At 41.0% G+C, this 20071-nt stretch overlaps 1 protein-coding gene across 2 annotated transcripts in view; it reads left to right on the plus strand.

Moving 5' to 3' along the window:
• The first annotated feature begins 205 nt into the window (after positions 1–205).
• CD101 (CD101 molecule) overlaps positions 206–20071 on the plus strand; it is a 39060-nt gene continuing 19194 nt past the window's right edge. For both annotated transcript variants that reach the window (XM_003892471.5, XM_009216396.4), the window contains exons 1-5: positions 206–4167; positions 12408–12788; positions 14098–14514; positions 15962–16348; positions 19500–19883. In XM_003892471.5, coding sequence (XP_003892520.1) covers positions 4080–4167; positions 12408–12788; positions 14098–14514; positions 15962–16348; positions 19500–19883 — 1657 coding nt within the window. In that variant the 5' untranslated portion in view covers positions 206–4079. The remainder of the gene's footprint in view (positions 4168–12407; positions 12789–14097; positions 14515–15961; positions 16349–19499; positions 19884–20071) is intronic.

Consider the following 20071-nt stretch of genomic DNA (forward strand, 5'->3'; position numbering starts at 1 on the left):
AGAGGTATTCTAGAAGACTGTATATGTAATGTGCCTTGCACAGAGCCTGTCCAGTACTCACTCTCTCCCTCCATCTGAATCAGGAACTTCATTTTTACATTCCTTTCAAATGATACAATTGCAATGCAACAATTCCCCAGGTAAAAGAATAACTGTCTCTCTTCCTGGCTCTATTTTTTCCTTTTCTTCTTTTTTTTTTTTTTTTTTTTTTCCTTGACAACAGAAAGCTTCTTTTTCCCCCCAGAAAAGAGGCAACATCACCCTGTCAATGTTAAATTCTGGCAGAAATGAAGCCACTAAAATGGAAAGAGAAAAAAATATTTTGGCAACAGCCAGGAATGAGAAATTGCATAGCATTTACTGGGTTATATATATTCTATGGATACAGGATACTCTCTATTATTGGCAATGATTGTCTCTGTGGTCAATGCTTATTTCTGAAATAATTCTCTTTTCAGTGCACATGGTGGATTGATTGCACTGATGGCCTCAGTTTGTTTGTGTTAATCTCTCCCTTTGCTCTATCACTTTGCAGTTCCCCTCCATAAAGAGGCAGAGTATATATTAACCCATCTCTTGCCTTTGGAGTTGGTCATGTGGCTTGCTTTGGCCCATGGGGTGTTAGTGGTCACGATGTAAATAGAAGCTTTAAAAAATGCTGTTGTATTTCCACTAGTTCTTTTGGACCCCTGACATTACCATGAAAATGTGCCAGTCCAGCCTGCCAGAGAGGTGTGAGAGACATGTGGAAGAGAACTGAGTCATCCAAGCCAAGGCCATCCTAGACCATCCAGCTCCTGTCAGCAGGACATAGCCCCATTGACAGAGCCACCCAGCTGACCCATAGGCTTGTTAACAGAAATAAATGTTTGCTGTTGCAAGCCATCAGAGTTTTCTGATTGTTACACAGCAGTAACTACTCCATTCACACACATTTGCTGAAAGCGTTGGTGCCTGGGGGTGACCCCCAACTTCTGCAACTGAAATGGTGAATAAATTCCTGTAATTTGAACCTCACTGATTTTATAGTTAGCAGCCTGGAGAGTTTGTTTGAAATCTCCATCCTAGGCAGACTGCCCTTTAATTGTTCCCTAAATACAACCTGCACATCCCTGCCTCTGCTTCTGCCTCTGTACGTTGTATTTGTCCACACTGAAATGTCCTTCCTTCTCCTCCCTGCCTATTTGCATCATACCAGATCTCCAAGGACATGACTTTAAAACCAGCCTTTTCTGATTGACCTCCTGCGACTGTTCCCTGCCTTTTCAGCCTATTAATTCAGGTTATTTCTTGCCTGAGCCATAGATTGGATACCAGACCCATGTTTGCCATATATGGCTGCTGTTTTTGTTTGTTTGTTTGTTTGTTTTAATCTCAGCTGTTTATTAAACTAGATCCCAAGTTTCTGGAGGGCAGGGCCCTCTAACATCTCTTTTATCTCCCAAGCCTTGTATAGTATCTTGAAAAGGGAAGTACAGGGCCTTTCATTTAAGACTTTAATATTTGTAAGTTGACCATCACTGGGGGGCTAATTGTTACTTATCATTGCTAATGAATAAAACCAGAAGAATGGATGAGTGAATGGAGGGATGGATGGATAGATAGATAGAAGATAGATAGATAGATAGATAGATAGATAGATAGATAGATAGATAGATAGATAGACAGACAGATAGATAGATAGATAATGTTAGATGCTTCCAGATCTGAATTTGTAGAATGTACCCTGTTCTACTATAATTCTCACTAGGAAAATAAATTTTACTTTAAAATGCCACCTTTCCCCTGAAGATTTTACTGACCCCCATTCATTCTCTCCAGATTAGATATGTCCTTTTCCTTTCCTGATATCCCTATGTGACAGTCAAGTTCTTACCTGCTCACCTCCACCATGCCACATGGCACAAGCAGCAGCTCCTGGAGATCAAAGGCTGTAGCTTAATTATGTATGGATGTCCAGCACATGGTAGGGTGCTTACTGCACAAGGAGTACTCAGTAATTATTTGATTATTTTATCTATCCTGCCTCTGTCTTTCTTTTAAATGCCCTACTTCAGCCCCTTATTATTGCTCATAGAGACAACTACAAAAACCTTGTAACTGACCTTCTTGCTTCTAGCCTTATCTCCCTTCTTCACCTTTCAACCTGTTAGCAATGCACACATACGGAATTCAACTTAAAAGGAAAATCCAACCAGGCTATACTCCCACTAAAAATCTTCATAGCTTCCCTCTTCTTCAAGGTATTAATAAAAACCAAGCTCTTAGGCTTGGCACGCAAAGCCCACTAAGATATGCCCATCCTACCTGTGTAGATCCTTCTTTCACAACAGCCTTAAACTTTATTCCAATAGGATAGTACAGCCTGTGTGTACTATTCATACTACACGGTTACTTCCCAACTGTACCTTGTCCCCTGCCTCTCTAGATAACTCACTGACTCACCTGGCCCAGCCCAATCCATCCTGACCTTCCCTCCTGCCCACCAATTTTCCCCACCCCCTGCAACAATCAGTGTTCCACTGATTGTTGACACATTGCGTTGTGATTATCTGATTTAAGTAGAAGCTTCCTGAGAACTCTAGCACTAGTGTAGTATTAAATTAGCCTAGGTTCAGGACCAACTGTTGAATTTAGACACTCCTCTGCCATCCTTGGTACCTGGGTTCACATCTGAGTAACTGCCCATTAGTGTAACTGCCCAATGGGTTCTCCCTGCCTGCTGCCCAGATAGAACAGATTTATCAAGACAGGAGAATTGCAGTAGAGAAAGAGTTTAATTCACACAGAACTAGCTAAATGGGAAACCAGAGTTTTATTACTCAAATCAGTCTCCCCAAAAATTCAGAGACTGGAGTTATTAAGGATAATTTGGCAGGCCAGGGAGTGGGGAGTGCTGATTGGTCAGGTAGGAGAGGAAATCACAGGGGATCGAAGGGGGTTCTTCTTGCAGTCTTCCATCCCTGAGTGGGATCAAAGAGCTGTTGGAGCCAGATCACCAACCTGGATGGTGCCAGCTGGTGCATCAGAATGCAGGGTCTGAAAAATACCTTAAGCACCAATTTAGGTTTTGCAATAGTGATGTTTAGGAACAACTGAGGAGGTTGGAATTGCGTGGCCTCTGGCTGCATGACTCCTAAACCATAATTTCTAATCTTGTGGCTAATTTGTTAGTCTTACTAAGGAAGTCTGCTCCCCAGGCAAGAAGGGGGTTTGTTTCCAGAAAGGGCTGTTACCCTCTTTGTTTCAAGATTTAACTGTAAGCTACATTCCTCCCAAAGTTAGTTCGGCCTACAGCCAGGAATGAACAAGGGCAGCTTGGAGGTTAGAAGCAAGATGGAGTTGGTTAGGTCGGATCCCTTTCACCGTCATAACTTTCTCACTGTTATGATTTTTGCAAAGGCAGCTTCGTAGGGCAGATGAAGATAAACTTAAATGTCTCATGATGGTAGCTAATATTCATTGAGCACTTACTATGTACCAGATATTGTTCTAAGTGCTTTAAATAAATTAGCTCATTTGGCATTCACAGTAATCTTATGGGGTACATACTATTAGTATCCTCATTTTAGCAATGAGGATTAGGAAAGGTTAATTAAGTTTTCTAAGATTACACAGCTACTAAAACTAGAATCTGCATGCAAACCCAGGCAGCCTGACTCTAGAGCCTGTAACCTTCAGCACCACCTCGTGTCGCCCCACGTTCATGTTTTCCAGGGGCCCTCTCCCATTTCTCAGTCGTTTCCTCTCCCAAGAGCGGAGGAGAAGGAAAGGCCAAGAAGACAACATTTCTCATGGCTTTTTAATGTATTCAGTTTACCTGAATTCTCTCATCATTACTAAATGACACATACTGAGCCAGGTTGAGGCCTATCTTTTCTTAGTTTTATCTGTATCTGTTTACTTAACCACGAAGATAACTTTTTTACTCCCAAATTTGAGTGATTAGTAAAGAGCTATATAATGTAACCAGTTTTGCTTTTCGCAAGCCATCTCTGTTTCTCAGTGGGCTGAAAACCACACTATTGCTTCCTCTTTACTTTGCAGTGAGAGCACAGCATTTGTCACTCAACCTCTGAATGTTAGTGACACTGCTAGGACGGGAAAGGACTGTGCTGGCCCCAATGGCAGGCTTCTCATATGTGGCATCTTTCTTTCTCTTTCTGAGTAAGTTTCATAATCCTTTATGTTTCTCTTGTCACAGGAGGTAGTCACCTCAGGGTGCTGGGTGATGGAACAGGACAATTTGGTCTCTGCAGGAACAACTATGCCATATATTTCTGATGTTAGCAATGATTTTTGACTTATTGATGACAGTTCTTGGCTTACCTAGACATCCTTGAGTTCCAGGGAGGTGCAATGCTTGGTTGAGTCCCATGCACATGATTCCATTGTTTTTTACATTTGTGTGTGTTGCCAGATCTATCAGTTTTGCTTGGCCCTGTCTTTACTCATCTTCCTGGGCTGATCATCCCAAGAGACAATAAAAAAGCCTTGTGTGAGGCTGGGCGCAGTGGCTCACGCCTGTAATCCCAGCACTTTGGGTGGATCACGAGGTCAGGAGTTCCAAGACCAGCCTGGCCAAGATGATGAAACCCCATCTCTACTAAAAGTACAAAAATTAGCCAGGCGCAGTGGCAGGCGCCTGTAATCCCAGCCACTCAGGAGGCTGAGGCAAGAGAATCGCTTGAACTCAGAGGGCGGAGGTTGCAGTGAGCTGAGATCAGGCCACTGCACTCCAGCCTGGGCAACAGAGTGAGACCCCGTCTCAAAGAAAAAAAAAAAAAAAAGCTTTGTATCTCAAACTGAGAGGAGACTTTAAGGTTTGTCTGATATTAAGGCTTGATGGAATAAATATGCCTTGCAGATATGACTGGATGGAAAGAAAGGTTATGAAAGTACTTAGTAGTTTTAGACTATGCTAAAAGAAGGTTCTAGATTTCATCTGTGAGTGGAAGTGGAAATTGACTACTGAGAGACTGAGAAATGGGCAGGAAGATTCACTTGGCTCTGCTGAGGGCCATGCAGAGGGGCTTGCCTGATCTAGGGGCATTTATGTGTGTTAGAATAGGATGGAAGAAGAGGAAATTTGGAGGTAGAAGGGAGAATCAGATGAGTTGAGCAGGTAATGGAATAGTTTCAAACCAGATAGCAGGTACTTTTTAATGCTACAGTTTTCATTAACATCTGGTAAAGAGAATAGACCCCATCTCAGAATAATGTGTAAAATGTATGAAATAAAGTGCATAGAATTATAGAGGAAATCAATCACATTGAAATACAGGTATCAAAATATTTTAAATACGTTGTAATGCAGTAATTTATTTGCTTCTTATTTATGGATTACATAATAAGATCTACAGGTAGGTCTATTAACCACCAAACTTCAAAGTAATGATGAGTATAAATAACATTTCAATATATCTTAAGTAGTTGTAATGTGATATGAAGATATCTGTGGTTGTCTACGTTCGTAACTGAAGAAAATACTAAATTTCCATTAGAGGTAAAAATGAAAATAAAGGTGTAAGATTATTTTTCAGCCTGGTTTATGGACCCTTTAATCCTACATGTGGACCCAGTTAAGAACTCTTGCTTTATAGCTGGGCATGGTGGCGCACACCTGTGGCCCTAGCTACTTGGGAGGCTGAGGTGGGAGAATCGCTTGAACCTGGGAGGTGGAGGTTGCAGTGAGCCGAGACTGAGCCACTGCACTCCAGCCTGGGTGACAGAGTGAGATTCCATCTTAAAAAAACAAAAACAAAAACAAAAACAACTTCTTGCTTTAGAGAGACTGGATGGAGCTAGTGCAGGGACCCGAATGGCTGGGATGATTGGGGAAGTAAACCAAGCTGTATTTGGTGTGACCAGGACTATGGTTGAAGAATTAAAAGAAAAGAATACAGCATTCAGCACAAAGAGGTTGCTTCATAAACATTGATTGAGTTAATTGTGCTCTTGTCTCTAGGTACATATGATAGTGTGAGGTAAGAGTCAGTCCTAGGGCCTGCAGGAGAAGTTGCCAGGACCACTTGCTGGGTGATGGATGCCTGCCAGACTGACTTGGCGGGTGTTGATGGATAGGTGCACTGGTGGGATCCTTTGGGGGCTGGTGTGTTTCTGTTTTTTGGTTAAGTTGTCTGAGTGTGATTCTCAAGTGTATGTGCTTTGTGTATTTGAACTCTTATGTTTGCTACATATATAGGAGGAAACTGGGTTTACATTGTGCAATAATTCATAGAATTGCAAATTCTGTCTCTTTTTTTGGTAAGCAGGCTAGAAGGCCTGGGGGAAGGAAAGTAGTAATCAAGGCTCAAAAAGGGGAAGCTGGAAGCTTTTCCTTAACCCATTTAAACAATTACCTAAACTGGGTTATAGATTTACTTCTTCTAAATTCTGACTCATCCCAAGCACTAATTTTGTGTAGAAGCACAGTTTCTATGTGAAGAATACATAAATCAGGAAGTTACTTGAAAAAGCTTTGGAAGTCTGCTGTTTGTCATTACAAATATAGAGGGGAAATGAAAGAAATTATTTAAATAGTGATCAATTGATCAATTACATTGGTTAGCAAATGTATACTTTGTCCCAATTTTTTTTCAATAAATATAAGGACTGAACAATCCTGATAGAAAGTGGTGCCATATGAGATTAATGTCATGGGTAAATGAGTTCTCGGAGTTAGCAGTTAGCTTTGTCTGCCTGTCTATTTCCCCCACCCTAACTAGCTGCCCTACAAATAACGGCCATTAACGTGGCAGGGTTTGGGGGAAGGGCTATTGTCTGTCTTACTGAGATTGCATTCATGAAAAATAAAACAGATTCCACTTAGTATGGATGGAAGCTGTCTCAGCCTCCAAGCATATAGGGTTTTTGAATGTGTAAAGAGAAAGAAGCTGCTTGTTATGTTGGCTATTCCTGAGGTAGGTTTTGTATAAGGTAGCGTTATTTGAAACTGCTCTTTTTTTGGTATCAAAAATGGTCAAGTATGGGCCGTTTTATAAGGTTCAACCTAATTGTTTTCATTCAAATAATACTGCAATGGTAAATTTGACAATTCAAGTGATATTTTTAAAGAAAGTCAATACCATCGAGGAATTTTTAGTGTTTTGAAAGCATGATTGCAATGTCAGTATGTCAGTGCCAAGATTTGTACTCATCAGCCTACAAGAATATGAGCTGTTATTCAAAAGTGGCTAACCCTCTGCCCATTGAAAGAGAAAGCAAGAGGGCAGTCCTCACAGGTGTTTTTCGGAGGGTGGATGATACGTACTTGAAAAAACTCAGAGAGAATATATTTATAATAAGATCCTTAAGCTTATGCCCCAGTGCATAGCCATTTGAGTTGATCTCTGCCAGTCATGCTTTCCACCTGAAAAATACCTTTGAAGTCTCCACACTATTTCTTTCGGTTTTCTGAGAAAGTAGTATGTCTTAGACTGTTTGGGGTGTTGTAGCAAAAGTACCATAAACTGGGAGGCTTATAAACAACAGAAATTTAGTTCTGGAGGCTGGGAAGTCTAAGATCAAGGCACTGGCAGTTTGGTGTCAGTGAGGGTCTGTTCCTCACAGCGCCTTCTAACTGTGTCCTCACGTTGTAGAAGGGGCTAGCGAGCTTCCTGGACTCTTTTATAAGGGCACTAATCCCATTCATGACAGCAGAGCCCTCATGACCTAACCGCTTCCTAAATGCCTCACCTCGTAATACCTTCACCTTGGGAATTTGGTTTCTGCATATGAGTTTTAGGAAGACACAGACATTGATACTATAACACAGCACCCTCCCAGTCATCCCTCTACTAAGACATTATTTCATTCATCCGCCTTGCTGGCTTCACCCATTCTCCATCCCACCCCTTCCTACTGCTCCTCACCTAGCTACTCTCTCTAGCTGCCATCCTGGTCTTCATTTTTCCTTTTCCATGAAACTCCTGGAGGTAGGTTACACTTTCTGCAGTTACTTCTTACCCTGAAAACTGCTGCTTCCACTCTATTGAAATCCCTTTTAGAAAGATCTTCATGGACATCCTCCTCATCGAGCTAACAAGACTGTCCTCTGCCTTCAGAGTCCCCAACCTCTTGGCAGCCTTTGGCAGTGCTGACAAGCCCTTTCCTCTTAGAATGTTCTTCTTCCCTTGGTTTCCAAGCCGCTGTGTCCTAGTTGCCTTCCATTAACTCTTCCCTCTGTAGGTATTGTTCCTCATCCCATCCCCTAAAGAGATTCCGTAGTAATCTCTCCTTAGCCCTCTTCCTTCTGTTCCCCAACACTTCCCAACACTTGTATATAACTGGCCTAATCGACGTCTAACAGCTCAGAACTCTCCCTAGTTACAAACAGACATTTACAGGAGCCAACAAGAAACAATGGAGACAGCCATGGATTTGGCACTTGCAGATCTATTAATATGTTCAAGTCTGGCTCAAATTCTAGGAGTTTTTGCACAACTAAATATGGGAATGTCAAATGGTTTTTGAAAGGATTCGATTATAAATATTTTCAAAGGGTTAAATAGACCTTAACCCTTTGAAAATATTTATAATTTATATGTAAATATAAATATATATTTAAATATTATTTCAAAATGTTTGCTGAATATCCTTCCTGTCTATTCCAAGGTCTTCAAATTTAGTATTTCTAAAATTAAATGCATTATATTTTCACTCACCATTATACACACAACAGTAACTCTGCCTGGTATCTGTATTTCTATTCAGAGTATCAATATTCTCCCAGTCAGCCTTATCAAACTTATGATCTTTGATTTCTTCCTATCTCTCATCTCGCCTACTACTCCCAAGCATCCAAAACACTGAAAACTCTACAGATTTTGTTTCTACAGTAGCTAGGTTATAGTACCTTTATTTTTATCCCTATTGCTTTTGTCACCTCTGCCCTGAGCTCCTATAATTACCTGATACCTATTTCTAACTTCCATCATCCTATACACAAACTGTCAGGTTCATTTTCCTAAGACCTTTCAAACACTTTCAGTGGATTCCCCATTGCCTAATGAATCAAGTCCAGACTTTTAAATGTGATAGTCAAGTCTTTTCTGCTCTGGACCCAAAATTGCTCTCCAGTTTTACCTCTCTCTATTAATCTTCATGCAGCGCCCCCACCATCCAGTTGATTACTCCTTATTTTTGAATATGTCTTTTGATTCCTACTCAGAGTCTTGCCATGAAATCTCTTTTACCTAAAATGCCCTGTCTCCCCATTTACCTTGTCATAATCTTCCCAATTCTCCAAAATCCATTTCTAATGCCATCTCTTATGCCATCTCCATAAACCTACTTCCCTCCCCTCAAAACATAGTCCCTCCTTTCTTCAAAATTTTTGAAGCACTTTTATTATATGTTTTCCATAGAGAGATGACTGCTGTCCACTTGACTGGATTATAAAATCCAGAACAGAATCTAGCCTAAATTCATCTTCATATCTTAGTCCGTCAAGCATGAGAAATACTATAAGTGGTTGAATAAATATTTATTGAATTGGCAAATAAAGCAGCAGAAAAAGAAGTATGTGTTTTCACAATAAAAATGTTCAAATGTGGTACCCATCTTGCTGAAAAGTGATGGGAAATGTTGGAGAAGTGTTGCCTAGCCACCAAAAATAACATCGTTTGTAGAAACATGCCTTGATATAAGTAGGTTCATGGTACCTCAAAAGCCACATTAAAAAATATTTTTATTGTGAAATACAACATAAGAAAATATTAATAAAACATACATTTTCGGTTTAACAAATAAGTAAAAAGTAAAATCTATATAATATCTACCCAGGTCAAGAAACAGAATATCACCAAGACCTAGAAGCAGCCACCCAGCCCGCAGTGTGCCCCATCAAATCACAGACGCTCCCCCGACGCAATCACTTTCCTGACTTTCATGATAACCGCTTCCTAGTTTGCTTTTTTTTTTTTGAGATGGAGTTGCCCAGGCTGGAGTGCAGTGATGCAATCTTGGCTCACTCCAACCTCTGCCTCCCAGGTTCAAGCGATTCTCTTGCCTCAGCTTCTGTAACAGCTGGTATTACAGGCACCTGCCACCATGCCTGGCTAATATTGTATTTTTAATAGAGACAGGGTTTCACCATGTTGGCCAGGCTAGTCTTAAACTCCTGGCCTCAAGTGATCTGCCCACCTTGGCCTCCCAAAGTGCTGGGATTACAGGCATAAACCACCTCGCCTGGTCATTTCCTAGTTTTTTGCTGATGATTTTACCCCTTATGTATGCATCACTAAACACTACAGTGTGGTTTTACCTGTTTTTAAACTTTATAAACAGTAGGATTATTCTGTATAGAGTCACAAGGGTTCAGAAGTGTTTTTGTATCTTTCATTGAACGTAGTCACTCATGTTATTGCAAATAGTTGTAATTGTTGATTTTTATTTCTATAACATTCCACTATATGACTGTGCCACAGTTTATCCAGTGTACTGTTGATGGACATATGGGTTGTATGTTGTTTGGGGTTTTAATGAGCAGTGTAGCTGTGCATATTCTTTCACACATAGCTTGGTGCACACATTTCTCTAAGATGGCATTGCTGAAAAGTGTTTTAAACTGCCACTGTAGTATAACTGGTTGGTAAGTTATAATTTACATTTTCCCAAAGTGGTCTAACTTCTATTCCTGGCTTCTTATTACAAAAAGAGCATGATATAAATATGTCACATTAATTTGGACTTATGAATAAATTAGTATATTCTAAATTATTATAGAGGCTGGGTGCAGTGGCTCACACCTGGAATCCCAGCACTTTAGGAAGCTGAGGCAGGCAGATCACTTGAGGTCAGGAGTTCGAGACCAGCCTGGCCAACATGGTGAAACCCTGTCTCTACAAAAATACAAAACTTATCCGGTCATTGTGGTCCATGCCTGTAATCCCAGCTACTCAGGAGGCTGAGGCAGGAGAATCACTTGAACCTGGGAGACAGAGGTTGCAGTGAGCCAAGATTGTACCACAACACTCTAGCCTGGGTGACAGAGCAAGACTGTCTCAAAAAAAAAAAAAAGAAAAAAAATATTATTACTAGAAATGTGTGTGGTTGGCTGACTAGTTGGTTGAGTGTTGGTTGGTTTCTCAATTTTAGATTGAGCATACATGTATGAGATATATGCACCTGACTGCCTCAGGTGACCACTTACCTTTTCTTCCCTTTTGCCCTTTGTTGTAGTTCCCTTCTATCCCTTAGAACTAGTTTCATTTCATCCCAGATTCCTATACTCAGTCTTTTTGTGTTCTCTGTAATGTCCTTTTTCCTTTCCCTCACTTGTTTTTTCCACTCTAGTCTCCTTACTCTTTGTCCCTGGAGAGTCACAAAATGCAGCAGAGGCTCTGCTTCTTCCTCATCTTCTTATGAACTCTGTTCAGTTAACTCCATAAAGCCAGCAATCTCTCCCTGTCTGGCCCTTCCGATGTCTTCCAATCCGTCTTCCCTTTTACTGTACCCTGGGCCCCTAGTAAAAGAACTGGCCACCCTTGTGGCATGTCTTTGTCCTTTCTGCAACACAAAATGAACTAGCCTTTAATATCAATCATAGTAAGTAAAGATATGCTTTTTGGTTTCTGAAAAATGATTGATTTAAAAAACTTGTCAAATGAAATGTTACCATTTAATCATGTTTTTTCCTTTAGACCTAATACTTGAGATTTGTTCTAATAGAAAACATTTCCTAGTAGTCCCAACGGAAAACTTTTGGTAAGAACAAAGCTAAAATAAATTCTAATCCCAGAACCTGCTGGATTTTACAGCCATCTATTAGGAGGCTTTTCAGTAAAAACGTTTCTTTAAGAAATGACAAAACAAAACCAAAAAACCCTCCACAGAATAGAAAGGAAGTGCTGCTACCTCTTCAGATGCTAATTTTGGCTAGTCTTGCAACAGACCTGGCTAGGAGCTACAAATAGTTCAACCAACCAGCTAGAAAAATCATGGCACCAAGGGCAGAGCCCTAGACCTTGCGTCTCCAGCAACTACTTCTCTGGAAACTGCCCGACAATGGCATCAGGCACCCTGGAATTTGAGGCTTGAGGAAGTATATGCCAAATTTTTTCATAAAATAATGTAAAATTATCATACATTTATTTGCTTTAAAATAAGTACACTTCGATAAGCAGATGTTTTATAGAAGTGGTCATGTTACATTGATGAAGCTAAACTTTTTTTAAGAGACCGAAGATTACTATAGAAGTTAAAGTTATAAAAGAACAATTAACTCATCAAGCAATTCCACTGCTGCTCAGCCTGAAGAAGATGTTGAACATTTGAGTTGATTATAGCTAACAACCTGAGATCTCATTTACCAGAATTGTAATACAAGGAAATACATAATGTGGTACACTGGGAACTGAAACACTAATCTCTTTTTATTCCCCTTTCTTTCTCCTACTTGCAAGCTAAGCTCAGCATTGGCCAGAGAGAAGTAACAGTTCAGAAAGGACCACTGTTTAGAGCTGAAGGTTACCCAGTCAGCATTGGCTGCAATGTAACTGGCCACCAGGGACCTTCTGAGCAGCATTTCCAGTGGTCTGTTTACCTACCAACAAACCCGACCCAGGAAGTCCAGATCATTAGCACCAAGGATGCTGCCTTCTCTTACGCAGTATATACGCAGCGGGTGCGAAGCAGAGACATCTACGTGGAGAGGGTCCGGGGCAACTCAGTCTTGTTGCACATCTCAAAGCTCCAGATGAAGGATGCTGGCGAGTATGAGTGTCACACACCGAACACTGATGAGAAATACTATGGGAGCTACAGTGCAAAGACTAATCTAATTGGTAAGCTGCTTGTCCACTTCTGCTCGCCAGCCCCTGAGAAGCCGGAGTCTCCACCATCACAATATCTTGCAATGTGACCTGGCTTTATATTGTTCCATGTTCTTTGGGAAAAGAGCCCACATACCCTTGTGGATATTTTGGAGATATGTCACAAGGGGGTATCTCATATTCTCTAAAATTATGTTTCTTTTTCTCAATTATCTTTGCCATATGTAGATGGTGTGTGGTTTTCCCAAGGCCTTGTCCACAGCTATCCATAGGTTGCTAATAGCAACAGCATTCAACAAAGCTATGAGAGTTCTCCCTGTGTTGTCTCTGCCCTTGGAGGCAGAAGAGTAATTTGACAAGAGAGCTGCTGCCATGGGTGATAAGTCATTAACTTAGAAATGATTATTCTCAAACTACCATTCTCTAGCATATTTACATATTGGGAAAGGGTCATAGTCTTTGCAGTTGTCACTTTGTCCCTTTGCCTAGAATATCTATCACCCCCTTTTCAGCTTAACAAACTCCTACATATACTTCAGGACCCAGTTTAGATACTACCTCTTCTGTGGAACTCATCTTGACTGCTTGGGCAGAATTCCCACTTTTGTTTCTTTTAGATTGTCTGTTCATACCACTACTATCAGCATGCATCCAGTTATATGGTAACTAGCTGTTTGTATACCTCTCTCCCACCACGTCCTCAGCTTCAACTCAGTGGCTAGCACTGAGTAGATGCTCGGTCACATTGGTTGATTAAATCTAAGTGTTGCTTTCATATAAGCTTAGGCTGTGTGATTTCATTTTAAGAAAACAAGAACGGTAGGGTAGTAAGACAGTTACTAAAACTTTAGTAAAGAATGCATTTGGGCTCTAAATGATACATTTTAACAGACATTATTACAGAGCCTTATAGAGGAGCAGGTTAAGGCCCAGGGAGGTGAAGTGACATGCCCAAGTCCATGTAATAGGGACGGATGTAGGACCAGAATCTAAGGTTTCTCTGTCCCAGTGCTTTCTCCCTCTAAATACATGCTTTGTGTCTGAGTAGCTAAATTGGTTACAGCCTATGCTAATGAAGCAAAGTGAGGGTCAACACATTGGTGAGACATTTACTTTGCCAAGTTCCGTAGACTGTACATAGATGCCAGTGTTCCCATTAGCAATAGAGAAAGCATATGGATAGGAAGGCATATGGCAAGTGGAAAACCAACTTGAAGTCTGTGTGCTTTACATATGGTAGCTCGGGGCACCATTTTCACCTAAGGAGGCCCACTGGACAAGCACTGGGCCAGTCACATTATTATCACTCCTTTGTTTCCAGTTATTCCAGATACCCTCTCTGCCACCATGAGTTCTCAGACTCTCAGTAAGGAGGAAGGTGAGCCATTAGCCCTCACGTGTGAGGCATCAAAAGCCACAGCCCAACATACACACCTCTCTGTCACCTGGTACCTAACACAGGATGGAGGAGGAAGCCAAGCCACCGAGATTCTCTCTCTCTCCAAAGATTTTATATTGGTCCCTGGGCCCTTGTATACAGAGCGGTTTGCAGCCAGTGACGTACGGCTCAACAAACTGGGGGCCACCACGTTCAGGCTGTCCATAGAGAGGCTCCAAGCCTCAGATCAGGGTCAGCTGTTCTGTGAGGCAATGGAATGGATTCAGGATCCAGATGAAACCTGGATGTTCATCACTAAAAAGCAGACCGATCAAACCACTCTGAGGATCCAGCCAGCAGGTAATTATCTTCCTACGAAATTCATTAATACACTAGTATTAGGTAGTGGGTATTTATGAGGTATGTTTTAATTTTTGTTCTAATCCTTTGTTGGCTCTAAACAAATTGGCTAGAAAGTTTGATTTGATTTTGTATTTTTGTCATCTGAGAAGCATAACTAAGAGGGAGGACATTCAGTTTTGGCTCTGCCCACAGATTCTTTGTGGGATAAGGTCTACTCAATGGTTAGATCGATTCCACAAGCCAGTCATGGAAGTAGTTTTGTTACCATTTTTGCCAGTCTCTGTGTTCGCACATTATCTCCATTATCTAATTTAGTCGTGACAACCACCCCGTGAGGCAAGTAGTTGGGTCTCCATTTTAAAAATGAGGACTCTGAACCTCAGACATGCTAGATGCACTGCGTAAGCCCACCCAGCTGGTGAGAGTGGGGCTGGTATTCAGAGGGAGGCCCCTCTCTCTCCAAAGCCCACTCAGCACAGACAGCTGGGCCTCAGAGTAGCTCCAGTTTCCAACATGAAGCCTTGTCTTCGTCAGTGCTAGGATTTCCTTCCACCTGCCCCCTTTCCCTACTTGGAATGCAGTCACTTTCCTTTTTTATTTTTTTTTTAATTTAAAAAATTTTTTAAGGACAGGGTCTTGCTATGTTGCCCAGGCTGGCCTTGAACTCCTGGGCTCAAGCAATCCTCCTGCCTCGGCCTCCCAAAGGGCTGGGATTTCAGGCATGAGCCACCACACCCGGCGTGCTGTCACTTTTCATAATCTTTTGGCATTTTTGTCAAAGCAAGTACAAAGGCCTTGTCTGTGATTCTTGGTCTCTCCCTATACGCTTTTGTCCAACAGGATTGGTTACTAAACCATATACTGTATACCCATTGCTAAAAGCAATGATCCAACGGTGGATCATTAAAGTTTTTTCTTTATTAAAAAGAGTGTTATTGTGTTCCACTAAAAATTGTCCTCTTGGCCTTAAGTATCCAAGTTACACTCATGAGTCCTATGGAGCAATATCACATGTGCTTTTTAACTTCAGAAAATTCTGCTGGAGATTCTTAGCCAAAAAAGAGAGTAAGAAATCACAATTTACAGCAATTCAGTATAAAATATTTAATTTAATATATCTATTTAATTCAGTATACAATATTTTAATTTTTAATTTAAAAAGCATACATTACTATATGCATCATACGTTTGTGCATTCATCTTGCTTACTAAGAGTGCATTCGGAAAACCATGCGTACTGCCCTTTCTGGGTGATTTAAGGAAGAGTCATGAGTGTTTTTTACTCTAAGGATTTTTTTTTTTGGTTTACCTACCAGTATAGAGCTGAACTCTCACATAAAATGTGATCCCTGTGGCATCCTTACAGAGGGTATCATCTCTCTCTTGTACTGAAAGGACAGGGGCTGTGGGCTCTCTAAATACCTGCCTTGCTTTTGTTTCCCAGTGAAAGATTTTCAAGTCAACATTACAGCTGACAGCTTGTTTGCTGAAGGGAAATCCTTAGAACTGGTTTGCCTGGTTGTAGGCAGTGGCCGTGACCCACAGCTTCAAGGCATTTGGTTCTTCAATGGGACTGAAATTGCACACATTGATGCTGGTGGAGTCCTGGGCCTGAAGAATGACTACAAAGAGAGAGCAAGTCAAGGAGAGCTCCAGGTCTCAAAGTTAGGCCCCAAGGCTTTCTCTCTCAAGATCTTCTCTCTGGGCCCAGAGGATGAAGGCACCTACAGATGTGTGGTAGCAGAGGTCACGAGAACACGCACAGGTTCCTGGCAGGTGCTTCAGAGAAAGCAGTCACCAGACAGCCACGTGCACCTGAGGAAGCCAGCAGGTATGTGAAGTCAAGACCCGGCATGCACTGGGCTGCTTTCAGATGGCCCCTCGTCAGTAGAAGACCCCTTTGTGGATACAATGGGGATCTTCATGAAGAGCAGGTTTCAATCAGATCATATTGGAGGTGGAGTGGAGTGGAGTGGAGTAAAGGAAGGCACCCAAACTAGCTGGAGACCCGAGTCCTATTCCTGAGTCATTACTTAGGCTGCGACCATGAACACACCACTTTACGTCGCTAAGTCTCAGCTCCCTCATCTGTAAAATGATGGCACACAACTAGATGGTCTTTAAGTTCCTTCTTGCTGGCTTAGAGTCTAAGCCCTCTGCCATGTGTGTGTGTGTGTGTGTGTGTGTGTGTGTGTGTGTGTGTGTGTGTGATATGAATAGGTTAAGAGGAAAAAGCTACACTTTGTCCTCCTTCCTGGGGAATGAACACCCATGTTATCCTACCTTGAGACTCTGCTGGCATTTTTCAATTGCCTTCTGTTAATCTCCTACTATGTCAACCTGGTGTGGGAGATAGTACTTAGTCATAATTCTGACTCACAGTAAGAAACGAAGAGGTAATTGATAGTGGGCAGACTCCATCCTCTGCATTTTGCTGTGATGTGGTGAGATGCCGGTCCAAATGGTTCTGAGTGTCTGCAAGCACAGAACTGAGGAAACCACGCAGTTTACCTTTACTTTATGAAGGTTGGGCGACTTTAAACATGTTTGAATAATCATTGCCTTTTGTGTGGAGAAAAACAGACAAATCTACAACTAATATAAGGATCCACTAGGCTGGGTTTAAATTCAAAGTCCAGAAAGATTAATTGCCCCCAAATTTTTTTAATGTTTTAAATGTTTAAAAACTGAGCTGAAAATAAAGATGTCCTTGTTGCACTGGCTTATTGGAGACATCTCCAAAGATAGATACATTTTCCTTTCATGTTCTCCAATACGCCATTTACTAGGAATGAAGATGCACTGATTTGGCCTTGAGTGGCAGGCCAGGAGGTGTGTTGTGTTCACTTTCACACTAAACATTTGGTCTGACTTTCTAGAATTAAGGAAAAACAATATAGGTAGGGTTTACATATTTATGCAGAGATAAGTTTCTGCTTTATGCATCTCAGCCTTCTCTGGAACATATCTGCAGGCTTTTGTAAACCTGGTATGTGGGAATTTCACCCAAAGGGGAACTTCAGGGTACACAGCTGATAATCCTATGAATAGGGTCATCTTCTAAAACTAAAAATAGTTCTTTGTATAGGCTGGAGTCTACACTGGGCTTACTATGTAGATGCAGAAAAAGTTATTAGCAAATTTATTAAGGATCCTATTTAGCATTCTGTTTTGAAAGTCAAACGTTACTCGAAGTATTAGCAACATTTCATCATTTATGAATATTTTAATCACCCATTACCGTTGTGAATGTGTAACTTACATACATTTCATAAGTTTATTACTTCTTACCAAAAGGCAGTAATGGCCACAATGAACTAAGGAAACATCATTTAAAAAAAAAAAAAAAAATCATGTTAGTTTAAACTAATCATCATGGTTATCTTAAAGTGGTGAGATTATGAGTAATAATTTCCCCTCCAATTTCTAAACTTCAGTTATGAGTCTATTTTTAACTTGAGAAAAATTAAATTTGAAAGCAGATTTGTTCTTTTAAAAAACATATTTATGGACATTAACCTTCATTCTGTCTTTGTTACTTATGTATATGTATGCATAAAACAGTCAAAGACTGAACTCCTTCCTCCGCAGGGAAGAACAATTTGCAAATTCATTTAGATCCTATTTAGATTTCTAATGCCAGTTCTATTTTATTTTCCTCTTTTGCTTTGAATTACCTCTGCTTTTGCCAGAGCCTATCATTAAACACTAATGCTAGCAGCTAACCTTTACTAAGTACTTTCCCTCGCCATCCAGGCTAAGCTCTTTGCATGTGCCATTTGTTCAGTTTTCTCAACAATGCAGCAAGGTGAGCACTATTATTATCTTCATTTTTACAGAAAAGAAAACTGAGGCTCAGAGAGGTCAAATATGTTGCCCAGGGCAATTCTGACTCCAGGAGCCGTGGCCTTAAATTAGTGCTGGGCTGCCTAGAATGTACAATCTCCTGCTGTATCTCTACATTGCTCACAAAGCAACCAGGACAAGACCTTGCAGAATTCATGTTTGTTGAATGAATGTGTTTGTTGAATGATGACTTGAATTTCCCATCTGAGAGTCAGATTTACATTTATGGTTTTACACTGTAGTTTAGACATAAGAAGCCTCTCTGTTTACAACAACGTGTATATGTATATATACATGTATTTTCCCCCCAAATAATTATTTTTTATAGTAATATTGTGAACAGAGATGTAATTAACAATGTTTCTTCCTCATTCAAAACACTTACTAAACCAATTAGCTTGATTAGGGAAAGATAAGAAAGAGGAAGATCTTTTTGAACTCTGAAGGTCCGAATTCTAAAAAACTAAAAATTTAAATAAACACAGCTTTATTACTTTCAGGCTCTTATATCTACCCTAATTAACATACTAAAACATTACCAGATGTTTGGCCAACTAGGTATCCTTAAGGAAGAGTTGATTTAACAAACTAATAAAAAATACGTGCAAGTGATAAATGGCTTAAGTAAGCTGGGCACAGTGGCTCATGCCTGTAATCCCAGCCCTTTAGGAGGCTGAGACAGGAGGATTGCTTGAGGCCAGAAGTTCAACACCAGCCTAGGTAACAAAGAGAGACCCTATCTCTGCAAAAAATTTAAAAATTAGCCAGCGTGGTGGCACGTGCCTGTAGTCCCAGCTACTGAGGCACGAGGCAGGAGGATCGCTTGAGCCAAGGAGTTTGAGGTTGCAGTGAGTTAAGATCACAGTGCTGTGTTCCAGCCTGCACAACAGAGCAAGACCCAGTCTTTAGAAATAAATAAATTGTTTAAGGGTAAATACATCCTCCGATATTCTTTCTGCTATCTTGTTTCCACTATTTAAGTGTTTGGCAAATCTTTTGCCGGAGGGTGGTGCAAGAGGAAACAGCCCGATTTGACTTGTCACAAACTAGTCAAGTCCTAATTAATGAGATTTCACGTATTTTAGAAAATTTCTTATTTACCTAAAACAGTTTTTTTCTTCTATAATCTGTAACAGCAAGAAGTGTGGTCGTGTCTATCAAGAACAAGCAGCAAGTTGTGTGGGAAGGAGAGACCCTCGCCCTTCTCTGTAAGGCTGGTGGAGCTGAAAGTCCCCTGTCTGTGAGCTGGTGGCACATCCCACAGGATCAGACACAGCCCGAGTTTGTGGCTGGCATGGGGCAGGATGGCATTGTGCAGCTGGGTGCCTCCTATGGGGGACCCAGTTACCATGGCAACACAAGGTTGGAGAAAGTGGACTGGGCCACCTTCCAGCTGGAGATCACCTTCACTGCCATCACAGACAGTGGCACATATGAGTGCAGAGTATCTGAGAAGTCTCGGAACCAGGCCAGAGATCTGAGCTGGACTCAGAAGATTTCAGTTACTGTAAAGTCTCTGGGTAAGTGTCAGAGGAAGTCCTTTTTTGCACCTGTATATCACTCAATTCATTCTGCAGTGGAATTGGATTGCGTGTTATCCTGAATCCCCCAGTGATGGTATGTGTACCCTAGGACACAGAGCATAGTCTCTGGCTACCCTCTCTGTCAATCAATCTTTAAAGTTTCTTCATCTTTGTAAAGATCATCT

This window comes from Papio anubis, chromosome 1 (genome assembly GCF_008728515.1).
Source record: "Papio anubis isolate 15944 chromosome 1, Panubis1.0, whole genome shotgun sequence".
NCBI classification, from domain to species: Eukaryota; Metazoa; Chordata; class Mammalia; order Primates; family Cercopithecidae; genus Papio; species Papio anubis.